The 22376-nt window shown below is 42.3% G+C and overlaps 1 protein-coding gene across 2 annotated transcripts in view; it reads right to left on the bottom strand.

Moving 5' to 3' along the window:
- Window positions 1-252: 252 nt before the first annotated feature.
- Window positions 253-22376, bottom strand: part of SHQ1 (SHQ1, H/ACA ribonucleoprotein assembly factor) — a 95659-nt gene continuing 73535 nt past the window's right edge. For both annotated transcript variants that reach the window (XM_046650455.1, XM_046651110.1), the window contains one exon: window positions 253-1884. In XM_046650455.1, the coding sequence (XP_046506411.1) occupies window positions 1338-1884 (547 nt within the window). In that variant the 3' untranslated portion in view covers window positions 253-1337. The remainder of the gene's footprint in view (window positions 1885-22376) is intronic.

The following is a 22376-nucleotide window of genomic DNA, read 5'->3' as shown; positions in this document are numbered from 1 at the left end:
CAGCCGACAAGGGAAAATTCACAATGTTTGGCATCCAAAGATTACAAGGCATGCAAAGACAACTAATAATGAGGGCTTGTACCTAGAATTTATAAAGAACTCTCAAAACTCAAAACTAAGAAAATAATCGGCTTAAAAAAAATTGGCAAGAGATTTGATCAGACACTTCACCAAAGATATGTGGATGGCAAAGCATATGAAAAGATGCTCAACATAACATGTCTTAAAAAATGAAAATTAAAACCACAATGAGATACCACTGCATGCCAATTAAAATGGTAAAAATTTTAAAAACTGACCATACCAAGTGATGACAAGAATGTGAAAGAACCGGAACTGTCCTACACTACTGGTGGGAATGTAAAACGGTACAGCCACTTTGGAAAACAGTTTGGCAGTTTCTTAAACTGTTGAACACATACCTACCATATAGCTCACTCATTCCACGCCTAGATATTTACCTAAGAGAATTAAAAGCATATTATCCACACAAATACTTGCACACAAACCTTCATGACAGCTTTGTTTGCAACAGCCCAAAACTGGAAGCAACCAAAATGTCCGTCAGTAGGTGAAGGGACAGATCTATTCACTGAAATCCTACCCACATACGGAAAAAGCCAAAAGCAGCAAACCCTCTCAATACATGCCACATCAGTGAATCTCAAAATAATTACCCTGAGTGAAATAAGCCTGATAAAAAAAAGTACATATTACATGATTCAATTTATATTAAATTCTAGGAATACAAACGAATGAACATATTGTGACAGAGAGCAGATCAATGCTCACCTGGGGAATGGGGGGTTGGGTGGCATGGGGGGTGGGGTCGGAGAGGGGTAACAAAGCACGAGAACACTTGGGGATGATGGGGAAACATGTCATCTTGATTGTGGCCATGGTTCCATTTGGTATAAATATATGTCACATTGCACACGTTAAATATCCAGTTTACGGTATGTCAAGTATACCTCGGTAAAGCTATTAAAAATAGTAATGGTCTCTACGTTCCAGAGATTCTGGCAGAACTATTATTTTCATCTTCAAATATCAATTACATTTGGTAAAAAATACTTTAGAACTTTATTTTTAAAGTTGTTAACAGGGAAAACAACAAGTATCAACATTAGCTCATTGAAAAAACATGCTGTATATACTAAGAAAAAGTACAAAGTGAAAGTGAAGAATTCTAATTCAGCACATAAAACCAGATCTGAGATAATTCTCAACAATGAATCAAACCACTCAGAGTCAGTCATTTGGCGTCTGCCGGTCCTGTCGGTCCTGCATCAGTCAGTCATTTGGCGTCTGCCGGTCGTGTCGGGCCTGCATCAGAGTCAGTCGTTTGGCGTCTGCCGGTCGTGTTGGGCCTGCATGCTGCTGTGGTCGCCGGCAGCAGAGCCCTCGGTTTCAGTCATCTGAACTGTAGCCTTGAGCTGTTCTCCAAGCTCCTCTATCAGAGGCCCAGGACCCCCGAGAGCCCGGGAGGAGGCAAGTGGCTTCCCCTGACCAGCATCAGACCCCAGGCTGGCCGCGTTTCTGCACAGCCCACCGTCGTCAATTAGCAGGGCACTGCTTTCCTCAAGAAAGGGATCCTGCAAGCAAGTTAGTGTCTCAGATGTGCTATCTTTGAGTTCCTCGTGTTCCGAATCCGAGTCTTCGGCCTCAGACGATGTGCTGCTGTCTGACTCCTCCGAATCACTTGCCTCAGAACTGGAGCAAGGTGTCTGCTGCCTGGAAGCAGAATGAGCCGCTTTTAATGCAGTTTCCTCCTCCTGGACAAGACGCGCTGCTGCTTCCAGCTCTTCCAGTTCCAGCCCCAGCTGGGCCTTGGTCACGGAGACTTCCTTTAAGGCTTCTGCAAGAGCTGCCAACTTTTTGGACCTTGAAAATCATTTTAAGAAGAAATATTAGGACTATTCATTAACTGGCCTGGGGACAACAGGGTACAAAGCGTAAAGAAATAACACAATAAAGTTGGATCCATACTTCACATGATACACCAGGAGAAATCCCAAAACAGATCAAAGATATAATTGTAAAAAAATGAAGCTAGTAAAATATTACAAGGAAATGTAGGATATTTCCTTTATGACCCCAGAATGAGGAAGGCCTTTCTAACTATGACTCGAAATCCAGAAGCCACAAAAGCAAAGATTAATAAATTCAACTAGTAAAAATCAACAACTACTATAGCACAAAGCAACCATCATAAGCAAAGTCAAAAGGCTAATACGAAATTGAGAAAAAGCAAGGTCTAATTCTCCTAACAGAATTCTTAAAAATAGATACAACACAGGCTGGTCCAGTGGTGTAGTGGTTAAGTCTGCACACTCTGCTTCAGTGGCCCAGTGTTCACGGGTTAGGATCCTGGGTGCGGACCTACACACCACTCATCAAGCCATGTTGTGGCACAAAATAAAAGAAGATTGGCAACAGATGTTAGCTCAAGGCCAATCTTCCTTACCAAGAAAAAAATAAAAAATAAAAAAAATTTACAACAATCCATCAGAAAAATGGGCAAAAGACATAAGCAGACAATTCTCACAAAAGGAAACACAAATGCCTCTTAAATATAAGAAAAGATGTTCAGTCAAATAAGAGAAGTAAAAATTAAAGTCATACTGAGATATATTTTTATTAGATTGGCAAAAATGCAAACATTTGATAAAGCTGCTAGCAAGGCTGTGGGGGAAATGGCACCTTCCTACCCCGCTGGTGAGCGATTACACAGGTACAACCCCTACGAAGGAGAACTTGGCAATAGCTTTCGAATTGAAAATGTACACAGCCCTGACCCAGCAATACCACATCTGGAAGTTAAACACACATACCACATGACACAGGCCCAAGGTTAGTTACTATGGCATTATTTTCAATACCCCAAATGGGAAACAACCACATGCCAATCAATATGGGACTGGGTAAACACATTATGGCAGATCCATATAAAGGAACAGTCTACAGCTGCATAGGGAATGAAGCTCTCCATGGGCTGACCCAGATACACTGTTTAATGACATCAAAGGCATGCCATATGTATATGTACCTATAATGTTAAAAAAAGGAAAGAAATAAAAACATATATTTGTATTTGCTTGAATATCTATCAATACACTCTGGAAAGCTAGAGAAAACACTAACTTACATGGAAGGGTGTGGTGGGAACTGGAAAGCTGGACAGTGAGGGTGAGAGAGAGACTTTCCATCGCATATTGTTCATGGTTAAACCTATGTAATGTAACACCTAATTCAGAATTTTTAAATGTGCCCCCAAAAAAGCAATGTTAGAGAGCAGCATGGAGTGCTTTTTATTTTTATCAGAAAACCGTTTCATGGAATATCGGAGGATATTTTTCTAAATTTATAATATTATGTTGAATAAACTTTTTCATTAACTTGGATGCATTTAGTTGTTTTGTTTTTGAAGCAACATAAAGCATACTGCAGTTCTCCAAAAACTATCCCTTTACTATTCTACAGAGGAAAATCTGAGGTGACAACTGAAGAAAGGTGGCAATGAGTGAAAATGGTAAGCATGCTGACAGGGCTTCTGTTTGCCTAACTCCAAAGATTAAATGAGTGTACACAACAATTTAGTGTCTTGAGACAATCTGGATGAGGGTGAGTTCACAACATAAATTCATTTGTAAAAGTGTAGTCCATTCCATAATATTGGGGAAATGAGGCTTCATTTCAAGAGAGCCAAAGTGAATGGACAGTGCAACGGCAACTACCGAACAAAGATAATTTTCATCTAAGTGCCTAGATGTATCTCAGGCCCTTTCGTCTCAAAATATTTAGAAGAGTGACTGTGCATGGACGCCCCTCCCCACAGCTGCCTCTCCACAGGTGTGATCAGGACCAGACGCTCCACTGCAGTCAGTGTCCGAGGGTGGGTGGCAGGCACAGCAGGGGAGATTGGGACGAGGGCAACAGCCAGCATGGATGGGCGACTTTCTCTTAGGCGAGGAAAAGCCTGAGTTTCAGTGCTGGAATTTCCAGAGCTTAGAAAAGGAAAGGTGGCTAGGGCAAAGGGGAAAATGAAGGTGAGATCAGCTGGAGTCACTTAATGATTCACCAAAGGGCCCAAACTCTGGGTGAGCTCTGATCAGCGTGAGACATCTTTAAAAGCATGGAATAAGATGGTTGCAATATAATTTACATCCTTGTCCAAGACAGTTGTAGATAATGTCCACCATATATTTTGAAACCTTGACGACCAGTGACAAAGGATTCAGTCAGAACTAGTGGACCAGTTTAAAACATCTCTGCCCCAAGGCCCTGTCAGCCTAGCAACTAGTTCACTGCCATCTTTCTCACTGAAGGAGGTCCCCTCTGGATAATGACACACAGCTTTCAGAGATAAAGAGCAAGGAACCTGGGAGAGAAGACAATGTCTCTTATTAAATTATAATATTAGAAATAAAACATTTAAAATAAAAGCTTTTACTTCAGTGACCATATATCTCATATTTTTAATAGCCATGACAAATATGTGAAGGATGATGGTCCTCGTCATTGCACTTACTCCTACCAACAACCCTGCGAATCAGTTTCCTTTTTATCCCCACATTACAGATGATGAAACAGAAGCCTGGAGGGGTTAGGAAACCTGCTGAAGTTCACCCCGCTAGCAAGGGGCAGCCAAGACTGGCAGCCCAGGCCTCAGAGCTCTAGCGCGATTCCTGCTCCCCCAGAGGGCCTCCCGTGAGTACCCGGGCTCCGAAAAGTTTCAGTTCTTCAGAGCACATTCTTCACTCCTTCCCAGTTTGAGCTCGACTCGGCATCTTACAAATGAGCGAGCTCTGACTTGCAGAAGGCCCAGAATTCTCCAAAGAAGCTACGATTGATACCTTTAGTTTGGCAATCTTAAATGAAGCATACATCTAAGCTTTAACGACAGAGGTTTGGAGTAGGAGGGAAAAAACTGAGGTATTTTTGTGAATATTAGTGAATACAGTAGATATGTCAATTCTCAAGTTAAAACTATCTGGGTCTTTGTTATTGTCTACTATAAAAATATTCTATCTGTCGTTTTTAACAGTATAAATTTGGAACTTCAAAGCCCCTCACCATAATCCTGGCTCTTTTCAGAAAGCACAGTGGGACTAAAAAGTCAACTCTAATTGACAAGAAAGTGGCAAGGATGAGCCATGTGACCCAAACGGGGACTCGCACCTGCTACCAGCTGACATGAAGTTTCATCCTTCGGGGGAAAGTTCGTTTCTCACTGTTAGCGCTACACTATGTTTAAAGTGACCCATTTATCTGAGATGTGTAAAAATGAATTACATGTTCATTTTTGATTCTTTACCATGCTGATTCATCTCTATTTTTTATTATCCCACTCTTATTACCTCAAGCTGGCTAGTTTCCTAAATTAATACTGAAGTTCTGAATAGAAACTTTATAGAAGAAGCATTCTGAACTCCCCCCTAAAGAATGCTAGGATAAAAAGGGATTAAAAATTTCAAAATATCACAGTCCAGGAGGTGCCCTAACAGCCCAAGGAATGAAAGTTGGCTTTGTTTCTATTCAATTATTTTACACAGATAACTTAGAAGTGACTGTTTGCAAAAAAGGAAATTATTCCTTTGGAGAAAAAAATTAAGCTATGAAAGAGTAGCCTTTTTGTTTCTTCAACCTCTGGGACAATTAGAGTTGGGTCGAAGTCTGCCACTCCTTGTAAATTCTAGAATCCAACTCTGTAATGGCTTTTCCATTTCAGAAAGCACCTCATTTAATGTAGCCAGTGGTTTTTCACTGTCACACTCAAAACAGACCAGGCTAGTTCACGTCAAAAAGCCTTGTCAAGTGACATTATTAGTTAACCAGAATGCTTACAAAAACCAGGTACATTCTGATACCACTCAATGCACACTCACACTGAGTTACTAGATGTACTTATAGTATATATTTTATATCTAAATGAAGAACACCTACCTGTTAAGAATGTGCTTATTAAAGAGTGAGAAGATTCAGCATTTAAGAGAGACATGACAAGCATATCATACTAATGCCATATTTTAATAAAATTATACTCAAAACAGGTTTTTCTTAGAAAGTTTTTGGAAATGTAATCCCACCATGTGACTTTTTAAAAAAGTTTCTTTCTGATTGTATATGTGAAATAATATTCTATTTGGAGGATTTTTTTTTTTTTTTAATTAAAGACTGCTCTCTGACAAGTTACAGGAAATACAACCACCATGAAAGAGTAACGGGAACAGCGCAAAGTGCCTGCCTTCACCACGGCTGAGCTCACACACAAGTTACTCAATTATTTTATATTTGGTGACTGAGTTTAGGGGCAAAAAAAAAAAGGCATCAATGGCCTTATGAAACAGCCAAAACAAAGTGCCAAAGGAGCCCTGAAATGTAGGAAAAAGAAAACTAGGTATAAATAGAAAGCACACATCCTGTTTCTTGCTGTAGAGTTTTGTCTCAAGCTATCAATCAACTTTTCACCACTTCCTGCAATAGCAGGTCTACTATAAATCTCGTAGTAACTGACCAGGTTTCATTTCCTCTGCCAAAACCTGCTAACTTGCCAGGCATGACATACTGACACAAGAGCCAGCAACTGATAATGTAGGACAGGACTCTAGTGAGGCAATTCAAGAAACGCTTCATGCTGGATGATGGAAGACACTGACTTGCCTTTTAATTTCAAAGGATGCAGCACACAGACACACAGTCTCAGCTTCTATCTGGGAACAAACAGTCCATCAACTTTCTTGTTAAAGGGCACTGATGATAGTGACATATAATCATAATTCCTCCCTATTGAAAAAAACCAGTTCCAAACTTCAGAACATTTATGGATCCTGATCTAAAAGGTAATGCATTAGTTCTCAGTAGGAGCTGCTAGTGAAACTCTTCTCCGAAAGTTGCCATGAAAAACAAATACCAGTTGATGCACAAATGAACACAGAGCTGTCTGCCGTTATTCTGTGATAGTGAAAACCATCTCCAGCCCAGTTATTAACAGAAACAATCGATCACTTTAAACAAGAAACTACTAATTTAATACAGAAAATATTGCAAGAGTTATTTAAGCCATACTGAGTTTGGGCCAATGAAATAACTTTTCACCCTATTTCCAACTTGACTTAATACCATCGCAGCCCTGGGCTATGAAAAATAACATGTAGTCCACGGATCAGTAGAATGGTTTTCTGACAACTCCCTGTATTAGTTTCCAGGGCTGCCACAGCAAACTACCACAAACTGGTGGCGTAAACAGCAGAAATTTATTCTCTCTCAGTTCTGAAGGCCAGAAGTCTAAAGTTGAGGTGTTGACAGGGTTGGCTCCTTCTGAGGGCTCTGAGGGGAGAATCTGTTCCATGCTTTTCTCTTAGCTCCTGGTGTGAATGGCAATCCTTGGTATTTCTTGGCCTGTGCATGTATCACTCTAAACTTTGCCTATGTCATCACATGGCGTTCTCTCTGTTTCTTCACAGGGCCGTCTTCCCTCAGTATGTATCTCTCTCTTCTCCTCTCCTTAAAAGGACACCAGTGACATTGGATTAAGGGGCCATCCTACTCCAGGATGACCTCATCTTAACAATCACATCCACAACAACCCTATTTCCAAATAAGGTCATATTCTGAGGTTCTGGGAAGGACAAGAATTTTGGGGTGACACTATCCAACCCAGCACTGTCTTTTAGCCACCCAAATTCATGCTCATCTCACATGCAATATACATGCACCTCATCTCACCAACCCCAGCAGTCTCAGCCCATTCCAACATCAACTCTAGGTCTAAAATCTCTTCTAAATCAAGGCTAGGAGAAACCCTGGGTATGCTCCATCCTAGGGTAAAATCCCTTTCTGTCCACAAACCTGTGAAACTAAAACACAAGTTATCTGTTTCCAAAAGATAATGGTGGGACAGACATAGAGTATACATTCTCATTTCACAAGGCAGAAAGTGGAAAAGATAAAGAAGTTGCCAGTGACAAAGCAAGTTCACAGCGCAGCAAGTCAAATTCCATTAGTTTCTGAGGCCTGAAAATAAGGCTCTGTGGCTTGACGTTCTGTCCTCGGGGCCCAGCAGGGTGGAAGCTCCACTCACTCTGGCCTCTGCATCCGTGTTTCTACCCCGGAGTTATTCTTCCTTCATCTCCTCCCATCCCTGCCCTTTCCAGTTTAGGGTGGCCGTGTTTCTGCTGGTATAACATTCTCAAAAACCTTGTTGGTCTTCCGTGGATGTCGAGGAGATCCACACCATTACACACGAGAGTCCTCCACAGTCCTTTCTGGATGACCCCACCTCTATTCCTGACTTGTGCAGAGGCCAGAGTCACAGGCTTAATCTCTTTAGCCAAAAGTTGTCCAGCCACACCCTTAGCCCTATTTCCAGAGCACTCTATCTGGACAGGCTGAGAATTTTCCAAATCATAAATGCTGGTTCCTTTTTGTTTAACCATTACTTCCTCAATTTATCTTTTCCTTCTTGCATTCTACCATAAGCAACAAGGAGAAACCAGGCTGTACTTTCCATACTTTGTTTAGAAATCTCCTCAGCTAAATGGCCAAGTTCATCACTTTTAAATTCTACTTTCTGAATGGCAGAACATTGTTCAGCCAAGTTCTCTGCCACTTTGTAACAAGCTTTCCTCAACTTTCCTTCCGTTTCCAGTAACATGTTCCTCTTTTCCATCTAAGACCTCACTGGTAGCATCTTTAACATTCCAACTTCGAGCACCATTCAGTCTGTGATGATATATATTTTTTCTAAGACAAAAAAAGATTTCTCTGGAGCTCTCCTCACTTCTTTCTGAGCCCTCACTAGAACTGCCCGTAACATCCACATTTCTACCGAAAGTCTCCTTAAAGGCAATCTGGGATTTTTCCATCAGGAACCCCAAGACTCTTCAAGCCTCTACCCATTACCCAATTCCAAAGCCATTCCCACATTTTTAGGTATTTATTACAACAGCACCCCACTCACAGTATCAAAATCTGTATTAGTTTCCTTGGGCTGCCATTACTACCACAATCTGGTGGCTTAAAACATCACAAATACATTCTGTTACAGTTCTAGAGGCTAGAAATCCAAAATCACGGTGTCAGCAGGGTTGACTCCTTCACATGAATTTTGAGGGGACTCTCTCCAACACAGCACACCCCCCACAGCGGAAACAGAGAATGGAGATGCTCATAAATGGAGGATAATTAAAACCAAACAAAGTCACTTAAAGTAAATCCGCATAAAACAGAGGCCAAAATTTAATAGTAAATAGTGATAAAAAGTTAAGATTTCACCTTAAAACTTCCAAACTACACAAATAAGTTTATAAAACATTTGACAATGTTAATACATAGTTTATAATTACAACTATTTACTAATTCTCAAATGAACAAAGAATGAACCAATTATTAATCGTATTTGAAATTGTTCTAACAAAATTATAGCACTATATGACATCCATCACTTCAGGTTGGTCTTCTTCAGCAAATTATAGAGTAATTTTTACAAATAATCATCAAGGGCATCGTCAAGTTTCCTCAGGGGCCTCTCAATCATGTGATTCCAATCAGCTCTTTGATATTCAAAATAAAAACTTTCCACTAATTTTACTACTATTGTAGGGGCTTCTTCAACTGTTAACTAATCCCACACTTTCAAGCCTCACTGTCAGTGTTTCTGCCTGTGGTTCAAGCACAGCTCCTATATTACTTCCACTGATTTCGTGAAATCCTTGATTTTTTAACTCAATTTGCAATGTATTTGCACTGTACAATATCAACAATCAGCAAGACATCAAACAAAAAGAATACTGGTAGGATGGGTGGGGAAGATGCAATAAGGAAATGATATGCTAGAATGGGGGCTAAATTTATCAAGTGGTTTGATCATTAGTGAATATTTTTGTGTTCTGACTACCATTTCTTCTCTTTGTAACTTTCTAAGTGCAGAAACCTGAATAATGAATATTCAGAAATAAGGACCCCCTGCATGACAAATATAGGTGACTGTACTAGATAGAAACATTTATAGAGCAAAGTAAGTGACTTTATGTAAAAAAAAAAAAAAATTGCAGTGGCAATCCTACACGCCGAAGAGCATGCTTCTAGCAGGTGAACGAAGGTTTATCCAAATCCGGAGAGGCTATCATTTGCTTCATCACTGACATCTATCTGAGAAGTGGAAGGGTGAGGGTGATGAATAGGTTAAGAAAGGCACAATGTTCATAAAGAACTGTTTGAAAGAAATGCACCCCATCCTGTTCTTGAAATTATTTTGCATTTATGCTAGATCGAATCAAATTAGCAGAGATGAAAATGTGAATCTCATAAATTTGCCACATTTCCTTCTACTCCCCCCGACACCCCAGCAGAACTGCTTTTGCTGAAATGTGCTTCACTGTAATTTCCAAAGCTGGTGTTCAGAGCCTATTTCAAATCGGGCCCCATGAAACCCTTGGAATTTTGCAACCCAAAGGTCTCCCTTTCCATACTGACTGCTGGGAAATTCAAATCTGTGACCCACCTGACATGATGGAATGTACCTGGAGCTCCTTCTTGCCTCCCTTTTCATGCTGTTGCTGTCTTATTTTTTCTTCTTTTACCCCCACCTTTAATTACACCTGCCATCTTGTTTTACGCATACATGTACACACACACACAGAGAAGTGCTTTAAATAACTTCTGGTACAAGGCAAGGAATAAATAATTTCAATGAAACCAAATAGCTGGTTACATTAAAAAACACACACACACACCCCAAAAAAGCTTTGTAGGATAGAAAAGGATATGGGAAAACAGAAACTATGGGTCCAAGGCTGAGAAAGATAGATCTTTTCAATCCATTTTCTTCTCTAAAATTATTCCATGAAGCACAACATTTTGGGTATGTCAGACCTGAACAACTCTGACAATATTTCTACATTTCATCTGTGTGAAAGGGCATTCAGTGTTGTTTAATGATAGAGGTGTAGTATTTTGACCTATTAACTGTTCAGATGAAAGGACTGTTTAGATTCCATGAAACTAAGTGGAAGTCAATCAACAAGATGGAGAAGGCATTACCATTGAGGTGGTGGCAGAAGAAAGACGCTGTGGGTTGAAATATGTCCCCCACAAAGACATGTTCAAGTCCTAACCCCCAGAACCTGTCAATGTGACCTCAGTTGGAAACAGGGTCTTTGCAGATGTAATCAAGTCAAGATGAGGTCATACTAGTTTAAGGAGGGCACTAAATCCAATGACACAAGGGGGAGTGGTGTCCTCCTAAGAACACCATGTGAAGACACGGGAGGCAGAGACAGAGAAGTCCATGTGATGATGGTGGCAGAGACTGGAGTGATGTGCCTACAAGCCAAGGAGCAGCAAGGACTGCTGGCAATCACTGGAAGCCAGGAGAGAGGCATGGAACAGACTCTCCCTCAAGCCTCCAGAAGGAAGCAACCCTGCTGACACCTTGATTTTGGACTTCTGGCCTTCAGAACTGTTGAGAGAATAAACTTCTGTTTTTTAAGCCATCTAGTATTGTGGTCATTTATTACAGCAGCCCTAGGACCACACAAGGATCAAAATTTTCAGAGCTGAACAGAAATTAGGAGGCATCTCATACAAGTTCTTGATTTTACAAATGAAAAAATGACGCCACCAAAAATATCAACAACAGCAAGGCCTGGGAAAGTTTCCTTTACATAATAAACTGCAGAGAAGGGATCAGACTGTTTCCCCTCTGCGTCTAAAATGCTATGGTTTTACACTTCTATCTTATGATCATGATGTCGCCATTTAAAAATCTGCAACGGCTTCCCAGAACACTCACAATGAAATCCAAACTCCCCACTGAGGACGAGGCCCCATAAGATCTGGCCCTTGGGCCCTTGTCCACTTCTCAGCGGGCCACCCACCATTCGTGTCCAGGACACTGTGTTCTGGCTCAACTCTCTACCCTCTCTCTGTCCTGAGGACACAATAATGCGCTCTTACCTCAAAGCCTTTGCATTTATTGTTCCCTCTTTCTGGAACATTCTTCCCCCAAGTCTTCCCATGCTGGTTCCTACGCATTCAGCACTCAACTAAAACGCCACCTCAGAAAGTCTTGCAAGAAGAGTCTATTTAAAGCAATGCTTCCCAAGCTGTTTCATGTCATGGGACACACAGAAAACGGTATTTGCTTGGCATGGCATAAGGGGTGAAGTGAGTGGGCTGGCCCACATCCTACCTGCCATCCTGAAGGCTGAGGGGCCCACTAACTCCATTCCCCTGAAACCCATCTGTGGTGCCATGGACCACCAGCTGGGACACAGCCCCTCACTCTCCAACTTTACAACAAGACTTACGATTACAAACGTGGCATACCAGGATAGTTTTGAGGTCTAAAGAAGGGGAAGTTCTGGCTAAATTTTCAAATATATCCTTTTTGTCTCCTCTTTCCCATCTTGAAAGCAGAATGAAAATGACTGCTTCCAATTTCCTGGCATATTCTGAGAAAGAAAGACTGGGTCAAGTGATTTATGTGTTTATTTCGTTGTATGCTTGTTCTAAATGTTAAATTTTTCCTTGGTTACAAAATACGAAGTTTGTGCACTAGGTTGCTTTCACAATCCTGACAGGAAAATACTTAAGTGCTGGTATGTTTACCACATGCACAGGCTGAAGCATGCAGCTCTCCAAATTATGATGGGAGTCAAAGACTTTGAAAATTCAGAATATTTCTCCACTCACTGGTATGATGCACAATGAAATGTCTCCTTAAGTGCATAATGCAATGGCATGAATCACTTAAACCAGAACCATTCTGTGGTTTCTTAATGACAATCCTGTTCTACAAGATGAACAACAGCACTGCACTGCCCACTCACTGGTTTGGGTTTTCTAGAACTATTAAATGTCTGATAGATCACATAAGCTCTGCCTCTTCCCACTCACTCTGAACTGTGGTTAAGATGCTCTCTGAAGAAAGTCAGAACCTTTGCTTTCCTAGGGAGAAAACAGGGACAAGATGATACAACACAGTTACGGGGCAGACAGCTCCTCGCAAGAGCCAGTCACAACACTAAGTGGCCATCTCCGGGGGCAGGCCTGCTGTATCCGCCTATATTCTTATAGAAAACAACTGCACGCTGTGCCAATCAATATAGCTCACGGACATAATCAGGGCGGCTCTTTAACTTGTCCCTCTTCTGTGAGGGAGCCACACCCAGAAGCTGCGGCATTCAGCATTCACATCCTTCCTAAAGGCAGATCCACAGGGTCTGTTCCTTGTTGGACCCAGGAGGGCTGTGCCCTGGCAGGGAGCCCTGATGGCGGGGAGTCTGGGGACTGGTCACCCAAGGCAGAGAGGACAGAGCTCCGGAAATCCGCCCACCTCTAACCCACTCACAGCCAACCTCCCCTGTTCCCCAACTTCATCACGTAGCTGCGTTACTCCTACGTCATTCGTTACTCCCAGTGCTCCTTTTCCGGATTGAACGCTCTCAGGCCAATCTGCCAGATTTTTTTAAAGATGCCCCAAAGAAAACTTTGGGAATTGACATTGAGTTCGAATCCTCACAAAAATAAAGATGAATGAATGAAGCTGCACACAAAAGAGCACACACCGTATTATTTGAGTTATACAAAGTTCTAAAACAGGCAAACTAACGGATAGTGACAGAAGCCAGGAGAGCGGTTACAGGGGCCGGGGGTTGGGACTGAGAGCGCACGAGGGGGCTTCTGGGGAGCCTCTAAGGCTCGATTCTTGATTTGGGTGTTTCACTTTATCAGAATTCATTATTTGTATACTTATAATCTGTGCATAGTTCAACAAAAATTAGCTTTAAAAATAAACCAACATACAGGAATCCTGGAAAAGAAGTCTCATGCTTCTGAACATTTGCTCTGGAAAAGGGGACAGAGCAAGAGAGGAGGAGGTGTCCTAAAAGGGGGACGAGATCACAGGGACAGCTCTGATTTCCTCTGGGTAAACTGTCAGGACTTCTAACACAACACTCCTCATCTCAAACTTCTTTTTAAAAGGCATGGCACGTTCCGCCAAACACAAAAAGAATCTCAAAATAAGCCTAGAGAAAGATGTATTAGTCATCTCTTTCAGAATGTGCATACTATATACAGAAAGTTCTTCTTTGCAGAAGTTCAGAGCTGGCTGCTGTGGAGGTTACTCCCGAGGTACTGGGTAAAACACTGTCGGTGGGTCATCTCAAATATCATTTTTAAAGGCCTTCCCCTACCCCCAGGACATCTGATCAACAGAACAAACCTAGTACTTTCTGAACTAAGTATAAAATAAGAATTTCTATTATTTCTTCTTTTAATACTGTTTCCAAGCCTCTAATCCTTCATCTCATCTACCAAAAACCTGAAAATAAGCCCCCAGGAGTCTTTACACCACTTGTATGAATATTTCACTCAAAGTGAGCAATTTTATCTAATCTGTGTACTATCGAGTAAAGCTTACTTTCTCAAAACAGATAGTTTTTAAAACATAAGCATAAAAAATTTTAAGACCCCATTCCATATCTGCAATCCCAATTAAAATGTACACAATAGCAAAAGAAACCCTTCCCCCAGGAGGGAAAAGACAACTAGATCAAGTTTCCGGGTGCTTCCTTCATTATCATTATTAGTGCTGTAAGGGAACTGGATGGGGAGAAAAGTCTGGGGTTGACCTGAGTCACTTGGGATTCTTGTTTCTATTTTGACACTTTTTTTTTTTAACAGGAGAGTATGTTTTACCAACACATTTCTCTATGAAATGGCAGTTGATTTGGATATTATGGTCAGAATTTTCAAGTAAATTCTGAAATTCAAGGGATCTCTTTTGCTAACACACTCCACCATGTACCTGCTGATACATGCATGGATAAAGACTTAAATATCTTTTATATTTATGATAAAGTCTTAAGATTAATCAACTCTTTCATTTTCATTATTTAAGCTTCCTTTTCACAAAAAGAACTATTCTCAGCACTCTTCAAACTTACCCTGGCACTTCAGTCTACATGTTGTCCCCTCAGGAGTTATGCCATCAGATTGTGTCACTTAATCTTCCTCTCATCAGTCAGAGACCATAACCATTTATGTCTCTAGCTAATTCACTTCTAAATAAACTGTCAATCTCCTCAAATAAAATTTCTACAGAAAACCCCTAAATTCTACTACAGGTCAACAATGAAACCCTTGGACCGAGATGAGTTTCAAAATTCCAAATTTTTTTTCTTTCTTTTTGTTTTTTTCATTTCAGAAAGATATTTCTAGATCTATACTATTATACTATATATTACTATATACTACATAATACCTGCAGCAGCAACCTATAATCAAACACATTAATATTTCTACAGCAAAATATATGGTTAGTCATTCCAAATGGGATAAATAAAGATCGTAAATAGCCTCAGGTCACCAAAGAAGTTCAAGTCAGTCCGGTTTTGCTACCATTTGCCCTGAAAGTACTTTTGCTTTTACAATTCTCTGGATCTCAGAATCGTGGACAAGGGGCTGTGGACCAGGACCAGAAGCAATTAGACTGAGCTGCAATTTTTCAGCTCAACTGTCCAGGCCCAAGGTCAGTCTTTTGACAAATATTTATTGACCACCTACTATGTGCCAGGTTTGGTGTATATAACGGTGAATACAAAACATGGTCTGTGAAGATCGGATCATCTCAGTCTGTAGTGGGCAAGGAACGGGCCGTCATACCAGCATGAAATCGGTCTATGAGAAGGGTCGGCACAGGGCGTCCCAGGCACGTCCAGCTCAGGGGTCTGGGAGCCTGGGCACTGAGGAGACAGCATCCTCCCACAAACAATTCGACAGGAAAACCATTCTGGAACTTAAAATGAGGGGAAGAAGTCCATCAAAGTCCTAATCCTGCCCAGGTTGACTACTTCCATGCTTTTCTTGAAATTTCAAATATCAAATGCTTTGAGAGACGACACACATTTATTTCTTCTTTTCTGCCCCTACTGTGCTGGTCTGTATACCAATGTTTAGTCTGCCTATACAGTACAGTCAATCCTCATTATTCACCAATTCCATATTTATGAACTGGCCTACTTGCAAAAATTTACTAGTAGCCTCAAAATCAATACACCTCAATGTTTTGGCGGTCATTCACAGACACACCCATAACAGTGAAAAATTTCAGGTACTCAACGCACACGTAGTCAGATGAGGTTTGACAAAATGACACTCTGCCTCTTGTTTCAGTTCTCACCCTGAAAAAAGTGTCCTTGTCATGGTCAATTTAGTGCCATATTTTTTGTGTTTTGGGGCTTTTTATTAATGATTTTGCTGTTTAAAACAGCACCCAAGCTTAATGCTAAATTGCCTAGTCTCAAGTGCACAAAGGCTAGAATGTGTCTCATGGAGAAAATACTGTGTTAGATAAGCTTTGTTCAGGTTTGAGTTATAAAGCTGTTAATGAACCAACCATATACATTCAATAAGGCGTTTTTAAACAGAAACACTGGTGAAACGGGATAGGTATTGGTCGGTTGATGAAAATGCTGTGAGCAGAGGATCGCAGAAACTAACCCGGTATTTCCCCTAGGAGCGAGGGTTGAGGGTTTGCTAATTCTGCGTTTGCAGCAACTTTACAGAACGTAACTACCAAGAACAATGAGAATCAACTGTAATTCGGTATTAGCTATGAGACCACAGAGGAGAGGCAGCCATTTCAGTTTCAGAAGGTAGGGAGGAGGTGGAGAGGGCAGAGAAGGTTTCCTATAAAAAGGGTAACCTAAACCGAAACTTCTTACAGACCAAGAGGAGCTGTCCAGGGGAGAAAAGCGAGAAGGTTTTAGTGATGGGAACCACGGATGGAATCACAGTATGAAGCCAACAGCACCATGAGGTCCCTGGCTATATCCTCGGACTGCAGGACAGGCTGACTGCAGTCCATCCACAAGGACGAAATATTCTGTCTTGGAATATGGCAGGAAGGGGAGATGCACATAAGATCATCTATCTACAAGAGACCTTGACTATCAGAATACAAATTCCAAGATGGCCACGGTTTCAGGTCCTCCTTTTCTTCCCCCACTAAATCTTCCAGGACAGTAATTTTTATAAAAGCTAGGTGAGCCTTCAGAGTCAGAAGCTGCCAGCTTCTCTGCACCATAAGAACAAACTTCTCCTAACCCAATCCTGGCTCCTAATAGGACCAGCTCGATCAGTGGCTCAGCACATACATACCACACTCTACTGGGCACAACCACCTCTCACATGTAGGGAATGGAGTGTGCTAAGGCTTAGAGTATTCAAAGACTGTTTTAGGAAGCCTTGGAATTGAAAGCCCCTTGACAACAGTGCTGACAAGTGTTCAACTACAGAAAATCAAAATTGGGGAAAACTGATTTTCTTAACACTTGCTCATGCTCTCTCAAAAACTACTGGAATTAGAGTGAAAAGCATCTGTCTATCAGAACATCCTTAAATGACAGTCCCTAGCCTATTCAGGGGAAATTTTATTTTTAATAAAGGCAATTTGTATCAATGACTAATACTCAGTTTCTCTCCTTAATAAAGCCTTGCTACTTAAAGCGTAACCCCTGGACCAGGAGCAGCAGCAGCATTCCAGAACTTGTTAGACTGCAGAATCCCAGGCCCTACCACAGGTCTCTGATCAGAATCTGCTCCCCAGGGGATTCGTGTGTACAATGAAGTTTGAGAAGCGCTGCTCCAGACAGTTGCAACTGTGTCGAAGTGACGATTATCATCGCCTTACACTTTGCTGCCTCTCGATCTGATCAAACACCGAGGAGGGATGGGAGTGGTGTGAAGTCAGCTTGGAAGGCTAAGCATTTGCCATCACGTCACACATCCTATAAAGGGCAGCCTGACTCTGCCCCAGGGTCTACCACCAGAGCACGAATATGACCCTCCGGCCCACATTCACTCAACAATCATGGCTCCGGGTAAAAAGGTGCAGGGAGCCCTGCTTGTGGTTCTTTGGATCAGGAATTATCTCCTTGACTTTTCTTCTAAGTCAGCTTTATCCTGAGGCTCATTCTCGGAAGTGTTTTCTCTCTCAACCCTGACTCTGCAAAGCCGAGGTTTCTGCTCGTTAGCTCCTTTCTTCTGCAAAATCTTCAACTTCTATAGGGACTTCTCCTGAGGCCAGGGTCCAGATGCCTGCCCCAGACCCCTTCTCTGTCCATTCAGACCCCACCCCTCGCCTACCCCGCTGGACCTCCTCCCATTACTTCCTTACCTCCATCTATCCACCAGCCTCCTACAAGTAACCCCTGATAGCTCCAGATCTCACTAAAACAATGCAGCAGATCTGCATTTTTCACTCATTCATTCAAGAAATATTTACTGAAAGTACTACGTGCCCAAGCACTGAACACAACTGATCAGAATCCTCGTGCTCATGGAGCTTATTCTTTTGAGCAGAAAAGATGGACAATAAACAAAACCTAGGCAAAATATATTGTGGGCCAGATGGTATAAGCGCTATGGGAAAAGACAAAGCTGAAAAGGTGGCCCGGGAGTGCTAGGGGTGGGGGGGTCAATTTTTTATGAGTGCTTCGGGAAGGCCTCACTGAAAGGTAACAAAAGAGATCAAATATATTTGAATAGCCTGAACTATGGGACCTCGCTTTATTCTGGCTTTTTACCTATTTCATTTCTTCCTAGCTTCAATCTCCAGTCTATTAACCTTAGTACGACACTCACATCCACGCCCTGCTCCCAGTCCTAAAAGCCATCCGGACGTCAATTCCCACACGGCTATTTCTAATCTCCAGATCATGTATCCACGCCTGCACAACTCCGACTTGCACCTTCTATCCCCCTGAGCCTGATACCAACCTATGCTGTCCCATGTTCACAGAAAATGACAACAAGTTACTTTGTTTCTGAAAAGGAAGACGCAGAAGTTTAGTAAAAGAGAATTATTATTTCATATTATAAATATAAACTCGATAAGACTATTTGAGGACTCAAGAATGTATCATTCTACAACTAAGTTATCTCTTCTAAGAAACTGATTGTAAAAGATGCCATAGGAATGCCTCATGCTCAGCCACCAGGGAAACAAGGAGTAAAACACTGTAGCACATCCAAGCCCCTGATATGAGTGACGGCAAAGGCGTGGGGGGTGGGGGCGTCAAAGGTGCAATTAATTCTCCTTTAAGGACTGTGAAACCCACTTTGTCGAAGTCTACACAATCTCAGATTGGAAGAAACCTGATAGATAATTGAGTCCAGGGTCGTCCAGCAGAGCTCTAGACAATGATGGAAACACTCTATATCTGTGCTATCCAATACGGTAGCCGCTGGCACATGTGGCTATTGAGTACTTGAAATGTCATCAGTGTGACTGAGGAACTGAATCTTTAATTTTAATTAATTTAAATTAAAATAGCCTCGTGTGGCTATGAATACAAAATTGGACCACACAGATCTAATCTAAAGCCATAATTTTCTGTGACAAAGCTGAGGCCTAGACATAGCTAAGACCACAGGACTAACCACAACCTCAAGTACTAATATCCCACACTGGCATCAGACTGGAGGGCTTTCGAATTGCTTTCATATGCACGAGCCCGTCTGATCCCTTCCTCAGCCACATGGGCCAAGCAGGTACTGTGACTCTCCATATGTCCCCAGTGCTCAGGGGCAAACATTTGCCTAATGCCAGAGGGTTAATCCTGGCGAAGGCCAGAGCTTCTGACATGCAGACCCACTATGTGCTGGCTCACACTGAAGCAGCGACACCATCTGGGTAATCAGAGAGTTTATGAACTAGATCAAACAAGACGCTGGAAGATGACATTTGCCAGCAGAACCACTGAAGAATCTTTCCCATGTTGTGGGCTCCAATCCTTGACAAAGCATTTACGTAAATTAAGTCTCCTAGGACAGTTTTATCAGGATGGGAACTACACTTTATTCTATATTTTAAGGTAGTGACTAAGACTCTCAAAAATTAGGACTCAGCTAGTTTGCTGGACATCTCTTTAAAATCCTCTGTTCACTTATCATCAAACACACAGGCAAAGACTCTTCTATAATTAGAACTGAAGTGTTGCCCAAATGTCCAATCAGACCCAAATTACCATCTATGAAAATTACTGATTACTAAACATAAGAATGAAAAAGCGGCTCAAAGATATTATTTGACTAAATATAGAAATACACAGTACAACTTAAGCCCCAGTTAGGTGACTGTTAGAACCAAACCTGTTGGCTGAATAGCATGTCATGTTCCTACAAGAACTGGATGCAAAAGCCTAATTATGGTTTGACTCAAATGATGTTATCAAAATGCTTCCTGCACGGGGCGAGAGATCTAAGTGCTTTTCTCCTTTCATTCCTTGTCGGGACATCAGGCTGGGTTTTTTCTTGGAGCCACCTTGCCTCACAGAGACAAATCCAGCCCCACAATAAGCAGTTGACAAAAAAGCAGGGAGTGCTGTCTGTGGGAACCCGGAGCTCGGCTTTGATCGCAGCTGCAGGTTGCACCTGCTTAAAAAGGCGGCAGCAGCGACACAGCTCTTCATTCCCCGACTCAAAAACACAAGAAATCAGCAGAGAGAAGCTGACGGGAAAACATTACATGAATCGCTGACCCTGCTGCAGGCAGAGAAGAGCTGCCTCTGCTCGGCTTTGATTCTCCAGAGCCGGAGCCCGAGGGGAGAGGGGGTTTGACTTTCTTCTTTCCTAGTGCTCCCCATGGCAAGGCGCATTCAGACGGCGCCCTGAGGAATATGAGTGCGGAAGAAAGGGAAACGAAGAAATAAACAAAACAAGAACACAGGCTAACCAGGGTGGAGAGCAGCCATCAGCAGCCAGGAAGAAAGGCCATATCCCTAGTTAAAAGCAACTAGGTTTTACAGGTTTTTGCTAAACCACACAGAGCCTGGAGCTCTGGTTGCGATCTTTATCAAGCTGTTGTCCTACTGAGTGCGGCAAATAGTATGTGCCATAAGCCTGACTTATGCATTGTCTATTCCTATTGCTTAATATGGTCCAAAGAAGAAAACAACAGCGTCATTGTGTGTTCAGGGATGAAGCTGGAAACAGAGCAACGCAGGACCAGCGGGTTTTTCCTTGGCACACATAAAGATGGTTCTCTACTTTATAAGCAGCCTATTCACTGCTTAATGATCATCCACAGTTTGCTTTAAAAACAGGGAACAAAATGAGCCACCAGGTCAATCGGTGTGTGCCTCATCAGTCTGTTTTCTCCTAAGCATTCTAGAGGCCTGCAGGGTTTCCAAAATTGGTTCCACTCTAATGTGGTCACTGCTGCCGTCCAGGTGCCACAGTTATTGAGTGCCCAAGATCTGCTGGGCATTTTGCTAGCTCTGGCAGCACAGCAGTACACAAGCAAAGCACAGCTTCTGCCTGTATGGAGATTGCAGTTTGGCAGGAAGAAAGTACAGGATCCTCTGATCCAGAATCAGCGTCCTCATCCATTAGACAAGGTCAGCAACTCTGCTGCCCTCACCAGCCATGCAGATGGAGTCTGGTGGAGGGGGTGGGGGTCTGTGGCAGAATGGAGAGCACTTGTCCCACATAATGGAGACAGCTGGCCTCAGCTCTAGCCAATTGTTACCATGTGGGGATGTGGGCCCAGCAACTGCCAGAACTTCCGTTATTTCAAGAGCAGCTGTAAATCCAGACTTTTACATAAAGTCTTCCAATTTTTAAGTGCTGACAACCAACTCAAAGTTTTTAAAAACTCACTGAGCGCCAAATGTGATCCAAGAGCCACTAGCTTGCAATCCTTACATTCTGCAGACTTAGATTCATCTCCCCAATTCTCTAACATATTCTATATACCTCAGCACATACCTGCTACACTAGTGGGTGACCGGTTTATCATTGCCCCCACACCCAGGGATTTACCTCAAGTTGTGCCCCTGCCTAGCACACCTCCCTCCTTTCCTTCTGTGCCTGGTCAGATCCCACCCACCTTTGGTTCCCGGTGCAGGACTCCTAGTCCACCAAGCCTTGTAGATGACCCCAAGTTCCCCTTCCCCGAATCACTCTCTTTTTTATGACTGTATCACTGGCAATGAGGCGGAGGTTCACGCCACAGCCTCTAATTCTGCCATCTGCATATCTTAGCTCCCAAACTAGACTAAGTGCTCAATAATAGAAACCACGCTGGGATTTCATCAATAGAGTGTGCAGTGTTAATGGGGAGGGAGGGTGTCACACACTCTGGAAGACGACAGGGGACTGACTGACCACAGAAAGGTGGTTAAGAGCCCAGGCTCTGAAGACACACAGGCCTGGGTTACTTCATCTCTCAGAGCCTCAGCTTCCGTATGTGTATCCTGGGGCTATAATAACATGGGGATAGAATCCAAAGTCTTATGGAACCTGTGCGATGAAGAGAGATGATAACTGTAAAGCACTGAGCACCATGCCTGGCATGCAGCAAG

Source organism: Equus quagga, chromosome 1 (genome assembly GCF_021613505.1).
Source record: "Equus quagga isolate Etosha38 chromosome 1, UCLA_HA_Equagga_1.0, whole genome shotgun sequence".
In the NCBI taxonomy this organism is placed as follows: Eukaryota; Metazoa; Chordata; class Mammalia; order Perissodactyla; family Equidae; genus Equus; species Equus quagga.
Note: the sequence above shows the minus strand (reverse complement) of the source record. Positions and strands in the feature narration are given on the sequence as shown.